The following is an 11,171-nucleotide window of genomic DNA, read 5'->3' as shown; positions in this document are numbered from 1 at the left end:
TGACCCTGCATAGTAAGCTGATTAGAAGAGAGGTGGACCTGAGCTGCAATCTTGGGCCTAGAATGGCTTACCAAGTGATGAGATTCAACAGAATGAGAGGACAAAGCATTAGCAGCAATTTGCACATGGTGAGGTAGAGATTTGTTCCTATCAAAGAGAAATCATTTCTAGCCTTCCAAAGACACCATGATAAATGCAAGGCAGATGATAAATGTTGAGGAGAGCAAGAATAATAGCATGCATATTAGTATGGTCCTGAAGTAAAACAGGAGCTCTAATGAACCGTGGCTGATAGAATCATGCCGCTCTAGCAAAATCACATTGAAAAAACAGGTGAAGTTCATTCTCCTGCTGCATCTACAACAAAATTGAGAAGTGTGAACAGAGAAACGGCCAGCTAACCTACTTGTATACGACTTCTAATCCAGCCTGAATACGGGCTGGCACTAACTCCTGATACGTCACGGACACATACGTCCTGAACGGACCCAGTGCAACTCAACATGCAAAGCCAACTCCAACGTAGACTCCTAGTAGGACTCCAACTTGCACTAACCTTACTGCTAGTCTTACATAACTTAATTAACTCAAGATTATTTCTAACACTCTCTCCTTATTAATCTTGAGACACTTTGTCTTCTATGCTTCTTTGATCTTGACTCATGACGATTCACTCCTTGTCGACTCATCTGTCTCGCACCACAACAAGTCAAATAGTTGGCCTGGTTGTTCGAACAAGTCGGACTTGGAGCCATGGCCGTCGTCGTCGCTCGGGTCCTTGAGGGCCTTGCGGCGGCGGTGGCGCTCCTTCCGAGACAGTCGGGGAGGGTGCATGCGTCTCTCCTCCTCGTCGTGATGCAGGACCGCGATGATCGAACGCCGTGTCGCCTCGCCCAGCAACTCCCACCCCACATCGGTGAACAGGCCGTCGAACTGCGGCGACCGTGGCAGGCTAGGGCCGGGGACAGGGTTGCCTTCACCAGAAGCTTCTTCCATCGACGACAGAGATTGATGGCGGAATCGTTCGTTCGAGATTATTGGGATTGGAGATTCAGTGCGGGGTATATATGGACGTGAGATGGCTCCGTGTGTGCGTATGTCCGAGTCGAGCCGGCCCCTCTGTTCCGTTCTGTTGTCGGAACGGACTGCATACTAATACTGATATACTGTACGAAAAGGTCGTCGCGTATATAGATATAGCTGCAATCTTGTAGGCTGATACTGTACGTGTGTTTATAGTACGTGTGTACTGTAGTAGTACTACAGAAGAGGCTAACTAAGCCATTGGCTCGGAGTAGTAGTAAATTGTGTAGCAGTACAAGAAAGTGTGTAATTAAGCCATTGGTTCGGAATGAATCTTCTTGGCAGCCTCCCGCTTCGCCTGCACGTCCATGTCGACGTCGATGGTGTCGGTGGACTCGGCCCTGTACTTGTAGCGGTGGGCGAGCACGGCGAAGACGACGCAGTTGGCGGCGGCGAGCAGCGTGAGGAAGGCGTAGTAGTAGTCGAGGTGCGCGGCGTTGAGGTTGTCGGCCACCCAGGGGCTCCCCCGCCTGCCCGTCACCCTTGTCACCACCGACAGGATGAAGCTGCTGAGGACGTTGCCGACGCCGTACGCCGTCAGCGACAGCGCCGTGCCCAGGCTCTTCATGCTCTCGGGCGCCTGGTCGTAGAAGAACTCGATCTTGCCCACCACCAGGAACGCGTCCGCCAGGCCCATCAGCACGAACTGCGGCAGCAGCACGAAGATGCTCAGCCGGAGCTTGCCGCCGGTCTGCAGCCCGTGGCTCCGCGCGTAGCTCAGCCGCTGGCTCTCGATCAGCGACGCCGTGCCCATCGTCAGCACCTGCACCAGCAGCCCGATGCCCATCCGCGTCAGCAGGCTGATCCCTCTCGGGTTCTTGGTGTGCCTCCGCACCGCCTTGACGAAGACCCGGTCGTACACCACGATGGCCACGAGCATGGTGAGCGTCACGAACGCGCCGAGGCTGGCCGGCGGGATCTCGAAGCTGCCCGCGCCCATGTGCCGGTTCATGGTCGTGCCCTGCTTCACGAACAGGGTGTTGGTCTGCGCGATCAGCGTGCACGGCACGAACATGGTCACCAGCAGAGGGATCAGCTTCATGATCTGCTTCGTCTCCTCCACCTCCGTCACCGTGCACAGGCTCCACTTCGCCGCCGCCGACGATGACCCGCCGACGACGTCCTTCACGGCGGCCTTGTTGAGGAACCTCATGGAGTTGGTGGAGTCCATCCGGAACTTGTGCTTCTTCGTGTAGGCCTCCAGCTCCAGCTCGTGCAGCTCCTTGGCGTCGGCCGGCACGGGGAGGCGCCACTTGCGGAGCGCGGCGCCGACCACCTTGCCCATGCGCGTGAAGGCGCTGCCCTGCGGCAGCTTGTGGCGGTACACGGGCGTGCCGGCGAGGAAGATGGCGATGGAGGCGATGAGGCCGAGCGTGGGGATGCCGTAGCCGACCGACCAGCTGACGTTGTCCTGGAGGTAGACGAGGACGGTGGAGGAGAAGAGGATGCCGACGAAGATGGTGAACATCCACCAGTTGAAGAAGGAGAGCTTGTGGGACTTCTCGCGGGCGTCGAAGTCGTCGAACTGGTCGGCGCCGATGGTGGAGATGTTGGGCTTTGTGCCGCCGTTGCCCAGGGCGATGATGTACAGCCCGCCGAAGTAGACCCCCGCCTGCAGCGCCGACGCCGGCGGGCAGACTTTGCCGACGCACTCCGGCGGCTTCAGCGCTCCCACCGACACGGACAGTGTCAACAGCAGCATCCCCTGCATCAGGACACGCACGTCATTTCTAGTCTAGTACTACTACATCACACATGCATGCATCCATGACAATGAGTCAGCAGAATACATGATACGGTACTTTTATAAAACTTCAAAATGGTTTAACTTTCAATCTCAAATTTGACTTATGATCCGTCGTCATCGTCGGGGTTTTTGACAAGTGTTTCAACACTATATCCCATTGACACCCAAAGGATTAATGAAGTTGCTACGGTATTGGTCGCAAAGTTGTACACAAGAGCAATTGAGCGAACGTCAGTTCATTACCTCGTTTCTAAAGTAGATATAATTTCAGATTTTACATGTAGACAACTTTGACTATTAATCATTGTACAAGTATTTAGTAATTAGTAATCACAATAAACATGTAATTAGTGATCTAAACGCTCTTATATTTCTTGACAGAGGAAATATCATGCAATTGTTTTCTCATCTCATAATTTCTATTTAATGAAATAAATTGATTTTTTTTGACAGATGGTCCAAGACAAGAAGATTAGGTTGTAGTATCTTATCTTATAGTACAAATACGGCCCTTCTTTTTCTCGACGTTTGTACATTCTATGTTGGTTGCTAATAATCGCCATGGATCATTATTGGTGTATTTTATAAGTAGTAATTAACTACAATTAGCGCCTGATGTGTTAACTATTCAGGTCGCGAATTGATCATAGCTCAGATGGCCCATCATATTTCAAATCTTAAACTTGATACTAATGATCGCATTTTTCTGATCAATTTTAGGCTTTCCGGTGACGGCGTTTCGTGAGAGGAGACATTTTCGTCGACTGTGAGGCGCATGTGATCACTTCATCAATCTCAAAATGTTGTGTTGTCTCAGTATATTGGAGGTGCTCGTTGAAGTAGAGTGTCCATGTGTGTGTGCCTTTATAGGGATGAGGGTATGCATGTAATAGAACACTTGTGTTTGTTTTCGGTTTAAAAAATATATACAATTGGGCGTGTTACCCATAGTTGATTACAGAGCAAGTTTCTTGTCCTATGTGATGGAGCCATGCTATCACTGCGGCCATTTTGGCACATGCCGCCACCTTAGGTGCGTAAGTTGCAAATGATTGTACTAATGACTGATATGCTACTTTAATACTATCACTAACAGGACATGCAAGACGTGACGATTTAGGGGTGGCCACAACTCTCGTGCACTGACTTTTCACCAGTGCATGGAAATTAGCTTACATGCATGCATACATGCGACACACACATGGAATAAAATTATAAAAGGAAAATTCTACCACAATTATTCCACTACTCCACTGATTTGTGTTGTGATAATAGCGTCTGTCCCTCTCCAAGAGATACAGAAAATCTACCGTAGAGCACAACTTATTTATTAGCAGATGGTCAAAGATAAGATGATTAGGAAGGATTATCTTATTTATTTATGACAGTAAAATTGAACCTAATTCCAGATTCCAGCAGAACACAAATTCAATGTTTCTGGCCATCAGTTTAAGCGAGTTAGGCATTCGTAAAAAAAAAGAAGTTTACACGATTTAGGCGATATTGGCCATCGGATTTGTTGTCTATTTCAGCCTCGACCGTAGTACATATACGGCACTTCTTTTTCTCGGTGTTCGTAGGTTGGCTACTCACAATCGCCATGGATTATAATTGGCTTAATTTATAAGTCACAATTAACTGCAAGTTAGCACCTGATGAACATTCAAGTCAAAATTATATTATAATGTTAAAATTGGACGTCAGATTTTTAATCATGATAAATCAAACGTCGTTTATATAATAAATTATGTTATCGTGAGGATAGCAATTGTTTTTAGCGAGACAACATGACGTGTTACCCATAGTCGATTACTACAAAGCAAGTTTCTTGTCCTCTCTGATGGATGGCCATTTTGGCACATGACATATAGGTGCTCAAGTTGCTAATGATTAATTGTACTAATAACTGATATGCTACTTAATACTACTACTACTAAAAGGACATGAAAGACGTGCCAATTTAGGGGCGCCACAAGCCATGTGCACTGACTTTTCACCCGTGCATGGAAATTAGCTTACATACAAGCGCTGGTATTTACTTGGAGATGATTTACTCACATGGAATAAAAAGACATTCTCCCACAATTATTCCACTACCGCACTGATTTCTGCGTATGATAGTGGCAGATATCGCTCTCCATGAGATACAGAATCTACTGTATTCACTTGCTGGCATTCAACGTTTGAAATATTTCTGTACCAGTTGATCTGAATCGAACGGCCCGTGTCACGCACCACTGACCGCGACACTTTAATGGTCTCCTCCTCCAATAATTGAGCCCGAACGTACGTACAACATAAATTTCGGATGAAGTGGTACATCACGCGTCGTGCGTATGCGTCACACTTACGTGCATGTCATTTGTTCTTTCTTTTTGTGTTGCTGCCGGGGAGCATGTAGAGCCACCGTATCCGTATCTCGTGCATGCACGGTGAGCGTGAGAATCAAAAAGGTCTTGTGGCCAGTCAAAACCTACCGTGCACGTGCAGTGACTTAGGCAGTGTGCTAGACGATAGGGTCGCACACTAGATATGTAGTAGGTCCACTGGACGAGTCAAGATTCCACGGCTGGATCGATCGATCAACTAAGACGGCTATTCTCTGGTCCATGGTGTAGCCCACGTACGTGGTACTCTAAACTCTATAGAGTGTGGAGTCAACAAATATGCACGTCAAAATCAATGGATCGACCTCTCCGGTGCGGCAGTCACGATCTGGACCAGTACGTCCGATCCAGGGCCAAGACAAGATGCTAGACATCTCAGCCCGATCTCGTCCGTATCCCACCATACGCCGGCCATCCCGGCAACGGGAACGGATCAGCTATAGAGTACGTGCGACTCATTCATCTGCACATGCGTGCTACTGGCCCAAGCTCAATCATCCATCCGCGCCAATCCGTCCGAGCCAGGCAGCTGGCTCTAGCTGCGTGGACAAACTTGGAGCACTGGTGCTGCTAGGCTGCCTCCGTCCCGGCTTACTACGCTCCCTAGTTTTTAAATCAGAGTTTGATCATCCATATGACTAACAAAATACAAGACATATGCTACAAAAAGAACATTGTTAGACTTATATTTGAAAGAGTTTTTCGGCGATATAATTCTGTTGACATGTAGTTTATATTTTATTAGTTAATTTGTTGGTTTAATTTTATTTCAAAATGAGAGAGGGGCCTAATAAACCCGGACGGAGGGAGTACATATGTGCTACTGTATGATAGAAATTTTCTACTACTATGCTACATACTACTAGGCAGCTAGCTCTAGTATGTCTCGTGGCTAGGGAGCTACTCGCCCGCCTCCAATTTTCTGTGGCGCGACACGGACGGACGTTTTGTGCCACACCAAACGCGTACGTACTTTTTTTCAGGGTGCCAAACGTATATACTGTATGTATGATACAAATCCCCATCCGACTCTCAAAGACTCCGCCGTAATCGCTCGCTGCCACATCATCGATGATGTTATCACGACAGACCGCAGCGACGTCTTCGGCCGGCGCATATACGCTACGTATCTACGAAGGTTACCACGAACATGAAGTATACGAGGTGAAGTATAGGAACGTGTTGTCAATTACCATGAGGTAGATGGCGGAGCCGACGACGAAGGTCCAGTAGCGGCCGAGGTAGGCGTCGGCGACGTAGGCGCCGAGCAGGGGCGTGAGGAAGACGGTGCCGGACCAGTTGGTGACGTTGTTGGACGCCTCCACCGTGCCCTGGTGCATCTTGTCCGTGAGGTAGATGAAGAGGTTCGCCGCGATGCCGTAGTAGGCCATCCGCTCGAACAGCTCGTACACTAATTCACATATAAAATATGCATTCAGCTTCAGACAAATATGGAGCAGCCCGTGCATGCATCCATGGCGTATGATATTGAGATGGATTGGCTAGCTGGATGAACCGAAGCAATCATGTGTGCATTGATTGGCTGGTACGGTGCGTAGTACCTACGATGAAGGTGCAGGCGGTCCCAGCGCCCCCCCTGGCGGACCGAAGCAATCATGTGTGCATTGATTGGCTGGTACGGTGCGTAGTACCTACGATGAAGGTGCAGGCGGTCCAGCCGCCCCTCTTGGAGCGGAGCACGGGGTTGCCGCGGAGGTCCACCGACCCGTCCTGCGTGTACTCCTGCCCGCCGGCGCCGGTGCCGGTGCCATCCTCCACGGCCAAGCTCTGGTTCGCCACCGCCATCGCTGCTACCTCCTCAAGGCTCACTCTCTATCTATCTAGCTAGCTAGTCTCTCTCTACACTCTTCGTGGCCGGCCGGCTGCAGGCGGGTATATGTCGACCTCGCCCGAGCTTCAAATAGGGCTGGCTGCACTAGGCTGCTAACCTATCGCTGGTGACGGGACCTCCATTTATAGACTTGGTACCAGTGCTCCTAGCGCTACTCTCTGGTGGTCGTAGCGTCGTCCCCACCATGGAGCCGGGCTTGATGTGGCCTGGTCGACCACTTGTACGGGACACCGGCACCGCGGCGTTGTCATCACTTTGTCAGCTAGTACTAGTAGTATCTTGTTACGGTGTGGCCAAAGGGCCGGGGAAGCGTCCGTCCGATTGGGCGACTGATCATGCTCAAGCGAAAGCGATGCGGATGCTACTTGCGGGTTTGTGTATCTGAGGAGGGTAGAGAACAATCGGTGTTGGATCTCCTCTCCTCATTGTACTACTGGTCCGATGGATGGACGCTGAGCCGCAACCTCGGGTGGCCACACGTAGAGGGACTGCAGCCGCGTACAGCAAATCCGAGCCTGCGAAAGCATCCGGACGCCTCCGCGGGCAATGATCGGTCGTATCTTCTTAATTAGCTCCTCTGCATACGGGTACTTGGTTTCTGAAAGCTTAAATCCATACAAAACATACAAACAAAGAAATCCACTTACTACATAGATAAAATGACCTATATTACCCTAATTCTCTTCGGAAATGTCCACTATCTCTGTGGCCGGTTTCGGGTACATGGACGGCAGCCGCAACTCCGTGCAGCCGAATTGCCCCCTGCCTCTGGGCCGGGTTTGGGGTACAGGGCCGCCAGCCGCAACTCCGCTGCTCCGCGTCGGCTTCCACCTCCGCGCCGTATGTTCCTATCGTATGAACTGCCTCTTGGCCTTCACATAGGTCTTATCCCGAATGAACTCCAGGATGGCCTGTTGCTCCGCCATCTCGGCCGTTTGCGCGACCGCGAACTCTGCCTTTGCGTCCTCCATGCTGAAGCCCCAGCCGACGCCAGCTCCTCCTCCGGTTGCTCCGTCTCGTCCTCTTCCGAATCCGCCACCTTAATCGGAACTAGCTGCTGATCCTCTTCCTACTACTCCTCCTTACGTTGCTCCTCCTCCTCCGGCTCCAGCGAGTCCGGAGGCAGACTGGCTGCTGTGTAGGCGGCGCACCTCGCTCAGATGATCTTCTCAATCTGGAAGCGGCGCTCCGGCGTGAGCATAGCACAGGTCGTCTTCTTTTCCCGAGCCATGTCGAACGGCGAGGGAAGAGGGAGGTGGAGACAGAGAGAAATGTGCTCGAGGCGGTGGTGCAGAGAGGCGGAAGAGGTTGTGGCTAGGGTTGGGGAAGCCGGCCGGCTTAAATAGCCGAACTTTGGCCTCGTGCGGTGAGCCGGAGTGACGCCACGTGGCGTTCACACCCCCATCGGAGGAGACACCCGTCGGGCTATTGGGTTTTCGGGCGATTCTGTGTGGGACCCAGACGTCAGGCTGACATGACGGACATGTCCGGGCCTCCTCATATTCGCTCTATATTTGAACTGGATATGGGGATGACGGTCAACCCGAGTGTTTGAGGTTCATTTGAGGCTTCCGTCTAGGTTATTTTTCTGCAGCCACTGACCAGACTGTCCGCTAAGGCTTATGAGGTGGGTTTAGGGTGGCCGGCTCTAGATGCTCTTAGCCGGACGGGAAGGGGAGCACGCGTGGACTAGGGTGGTCAAGGTGGCAGGCATTTTCTTCCCCGCCGACGGCGACCTACTCTCGGCCGCGCAACACAGGACATACGCACGACGGCCGGACAAGCGCCGCTGCAGCGCTTTGCTTTGCCTCGGAATTACGTGTCAGGCATCACCGGTGCACGGTGCTGCACACACGAGCACGCCCGCGCCTCATACCAGTTACGTGTACCCGGCAGCTGACGCAGACGAGATTAGAGCCAACCACTGCCCTGCCCCTCCGGTTCGAAACGACACGTTTTGGAGCAGCTCGTGCGAGCGTAGCTTTGACATACACCATTCTACTATACTCCCTCCATTTTAAAATATAGTGCGCCCGTGCTTTTCGAGGTTCAACTTTGACCATAAATTTAACCAACGAGACCAACTGCGGCAGGAGAAAAAATTATATAATTGAAAACTTCTTTTCGAATACGAATTCACTGATATAATTTTTGCTCCTGCCGCAATCGGTCTTGATAGTTAAATTTACGGTCAAAGTTGAAGCGCGGGGATAGAGGAAGCACTACATTGTGAAATGAAGGGAGTACTAGCCAACAGATAAACATATATTTTTTCTCTTGCTTGTCTTGCTATGCGTACGACTCTTGCTATGTGTTGCTAATGAGTCTTGCTATGCATACAGACTCTTGCTTGTCCGATTTCATACGACATAGTAGATCAAGCTCCAAACGGCAGCACACCACTAGATTAGGCATCATATAAAGTCGGACAGAGTAAAATCATACGCTGCTGATGGCATGGCGGTCGTATAATATTGTTGGTGTGATCCACAAGATTCTTCCCATGACCTCAGAACACAACAGACTAATAATTATCCCCTTATGATTGCAGAGCAGATGAACACGATCCCCGGCTGCAGCTACTATATGGCAGAAACATGACGAGATCGATCCTCCAAAGTCGTATAGTAGTAATAAGCGGCCGGGAGCAGATTAACAAGGCGGCGTCACGCACCAATCAGGCACCAGTGCACCACGGCGTCTGTCCCGCAGCTATTATATAGAGTAGATGATGACCCTTGCTTTCGGATCCATCGAGCATCAAAGTACCGAAAACTCCACGACATGGGCCACCATGCCCGATGGATCCGCATGCTCCATTCGTCGAGACGTAGCTGTCCGGGGTTGCCAAAGACGCCGCAGCGACGTGCTCGATCGATCCACCGGCAGCGCTGCGTTCAGACTTGAGACGGCCGGCCGGACGACGCCGAAAGCTGGAACCGTGCTAGGCGCCGCTCTCCTATCTTGCTTCCACTGTTATGCTGTGGCTGCGCTCTACAGTGGTGTCATGTGCCGCTTCCGGTTGCTAGCTGCTCCCTTGAGCTGTTGCTGGCCAAGCAAGGAAGTTGCGTCCGTCGCTGCTGCTGCTGTGCCTCTACATGCCGTTCCTGGAGCAAGAAGGGGACAAGCGGCCGGCCGGCCGTACGTGCGCACAACCGTTCCGTCACCGCTAGACCTTGGCCTGTAGGAGATCCGAGATCGTTGAGCAAACGGCCAAGATGCAAGAGCTGCAGGGCAGTCTATTTGCTCTTTGCAGCTGCCGACATGCAGTGGGTACGCTCGCGGCCTCCAGCTTACAGTCAGCAATATATATACATTGGTTAATCAAGGTTATGCTAAATGAAAATACATCGGAGCACCAGTGGTCTAGTGGTAGAATAGTACCCTGCCACGGTACAGACCCGGGTTCGATTCCCGGCTGGTGCAAAGTTCTTTTTATTACTTTTGCCGCATCTCATACGAAAGGAAAATACACACCCGGGGTCGTTTCACGGCTGGTGCAGAGTCTTTTTTTTCCCTCTCTAACCTTTTGCATCTCGTAAGAATGGCACAATTCTGATAAGTTGGGCATCAAAGTTTGATTTTCTTGTTCAGCCCACATGGAATCGTCCTTCGGCGTCGTCGATCGGTTGCTCATTCCCCGGCCGCCGTTGAACAAACAGTGATCACGAGCGCTCAACACAAGGAAAAGCGCTACTCGCCTTTTTTCAGAGTGAATTGCACAAAACCACCACATTACAACGTAGGTTTGCAGAAAACACTCTTCTACGAAACTGTTGCAGAAAACACTGATTCTCGGCCTAATCTTTTGCAAAAAGCATCGATACGTCTGTTTAGGCGTTTTAACCTCGTTTATGACAAGTGAGGCCCAACTTTGATGACATGGCATAACTTTTGGTCCTAGACGGCGTTAGACATGGTGTGATGTGAATTTACCAAATAGTCCCAGGTATTTTTACAGAGGCACCCTTCTATCAGTAAACAAAAATGCAATCAGGCCCTTGCCATGCCAAGCTTGACCATACTCTGCCGCCAACCATCCCGCGCTCGTGTGTTGTCTCCCACACTGGTGCCCCGGCAGCGGCGGAGCTCACCGACGAGG

General features: G+C 50.8%; 1 protein-coding gene and 1 non-coding gene across 2 annotated transcripts; one reads left to right on the top strand and one right to left on the bottom strand.

Moving 5' to 3' along the window:
• Positions 1 to 1,164: 1,164 nt before the first annotated feature.
• LOC125530411 (protein NRT1/ PTR FAMILY 5.2-like) lies at positions 1,165 to 7,184 on the bottom strand. The gene is made up of 3 exons (XM_048694813.1): positions 6,870 to 7,184; positions 6,411 to 6,628; positions 1,165 to 2,788 (listed from the first exon to the last, which is right to left on the bottom strand). Exons 1-3 carry the CDS (start codon positions 7,021 to 7,023, stop codon positions 1,334 to 1,336), a joined length of 1,827 nt encoding a protein of 608 aa, XP_048550770.1. The 5' UTR covers positions 7,024 to 7,184; the 3' UTR covers positions 1,165 to 1,333.
• Positions 7,185 to 10,424: 3,240 nt separating this feature from the next.
• Positions 10,425 to 10,495, top strand: TRNAG-GCC. The gene has a single exon. It is a non-coding gene; the product is annotated as a tRNA-Gly (tRNA).
• The last annotated feature ends 676 nt before the right edge of the window (positions 10,496 to 11,171 follow it).

This window comes from Triticum urartu, unplaced genomic scaffold (genome assembly GCF_003073215.2).
Source record: "Triticum urartu cultivar G1812 unplaced genomic scaffold, Tu2.1 TuUngrouped_contig_6295, whole genome shotgun sequence".
In the NCBI taxonomy this organism is placed as follows: Eukaryota; Viridiplantae; Streptophyta; class Magnoliopsida; order Poales; family Poaceae; genus Triticum; species Triticum urartu.
This window is presented reverse-complemented; position numbering and strand designations above follow the sequence as displayed.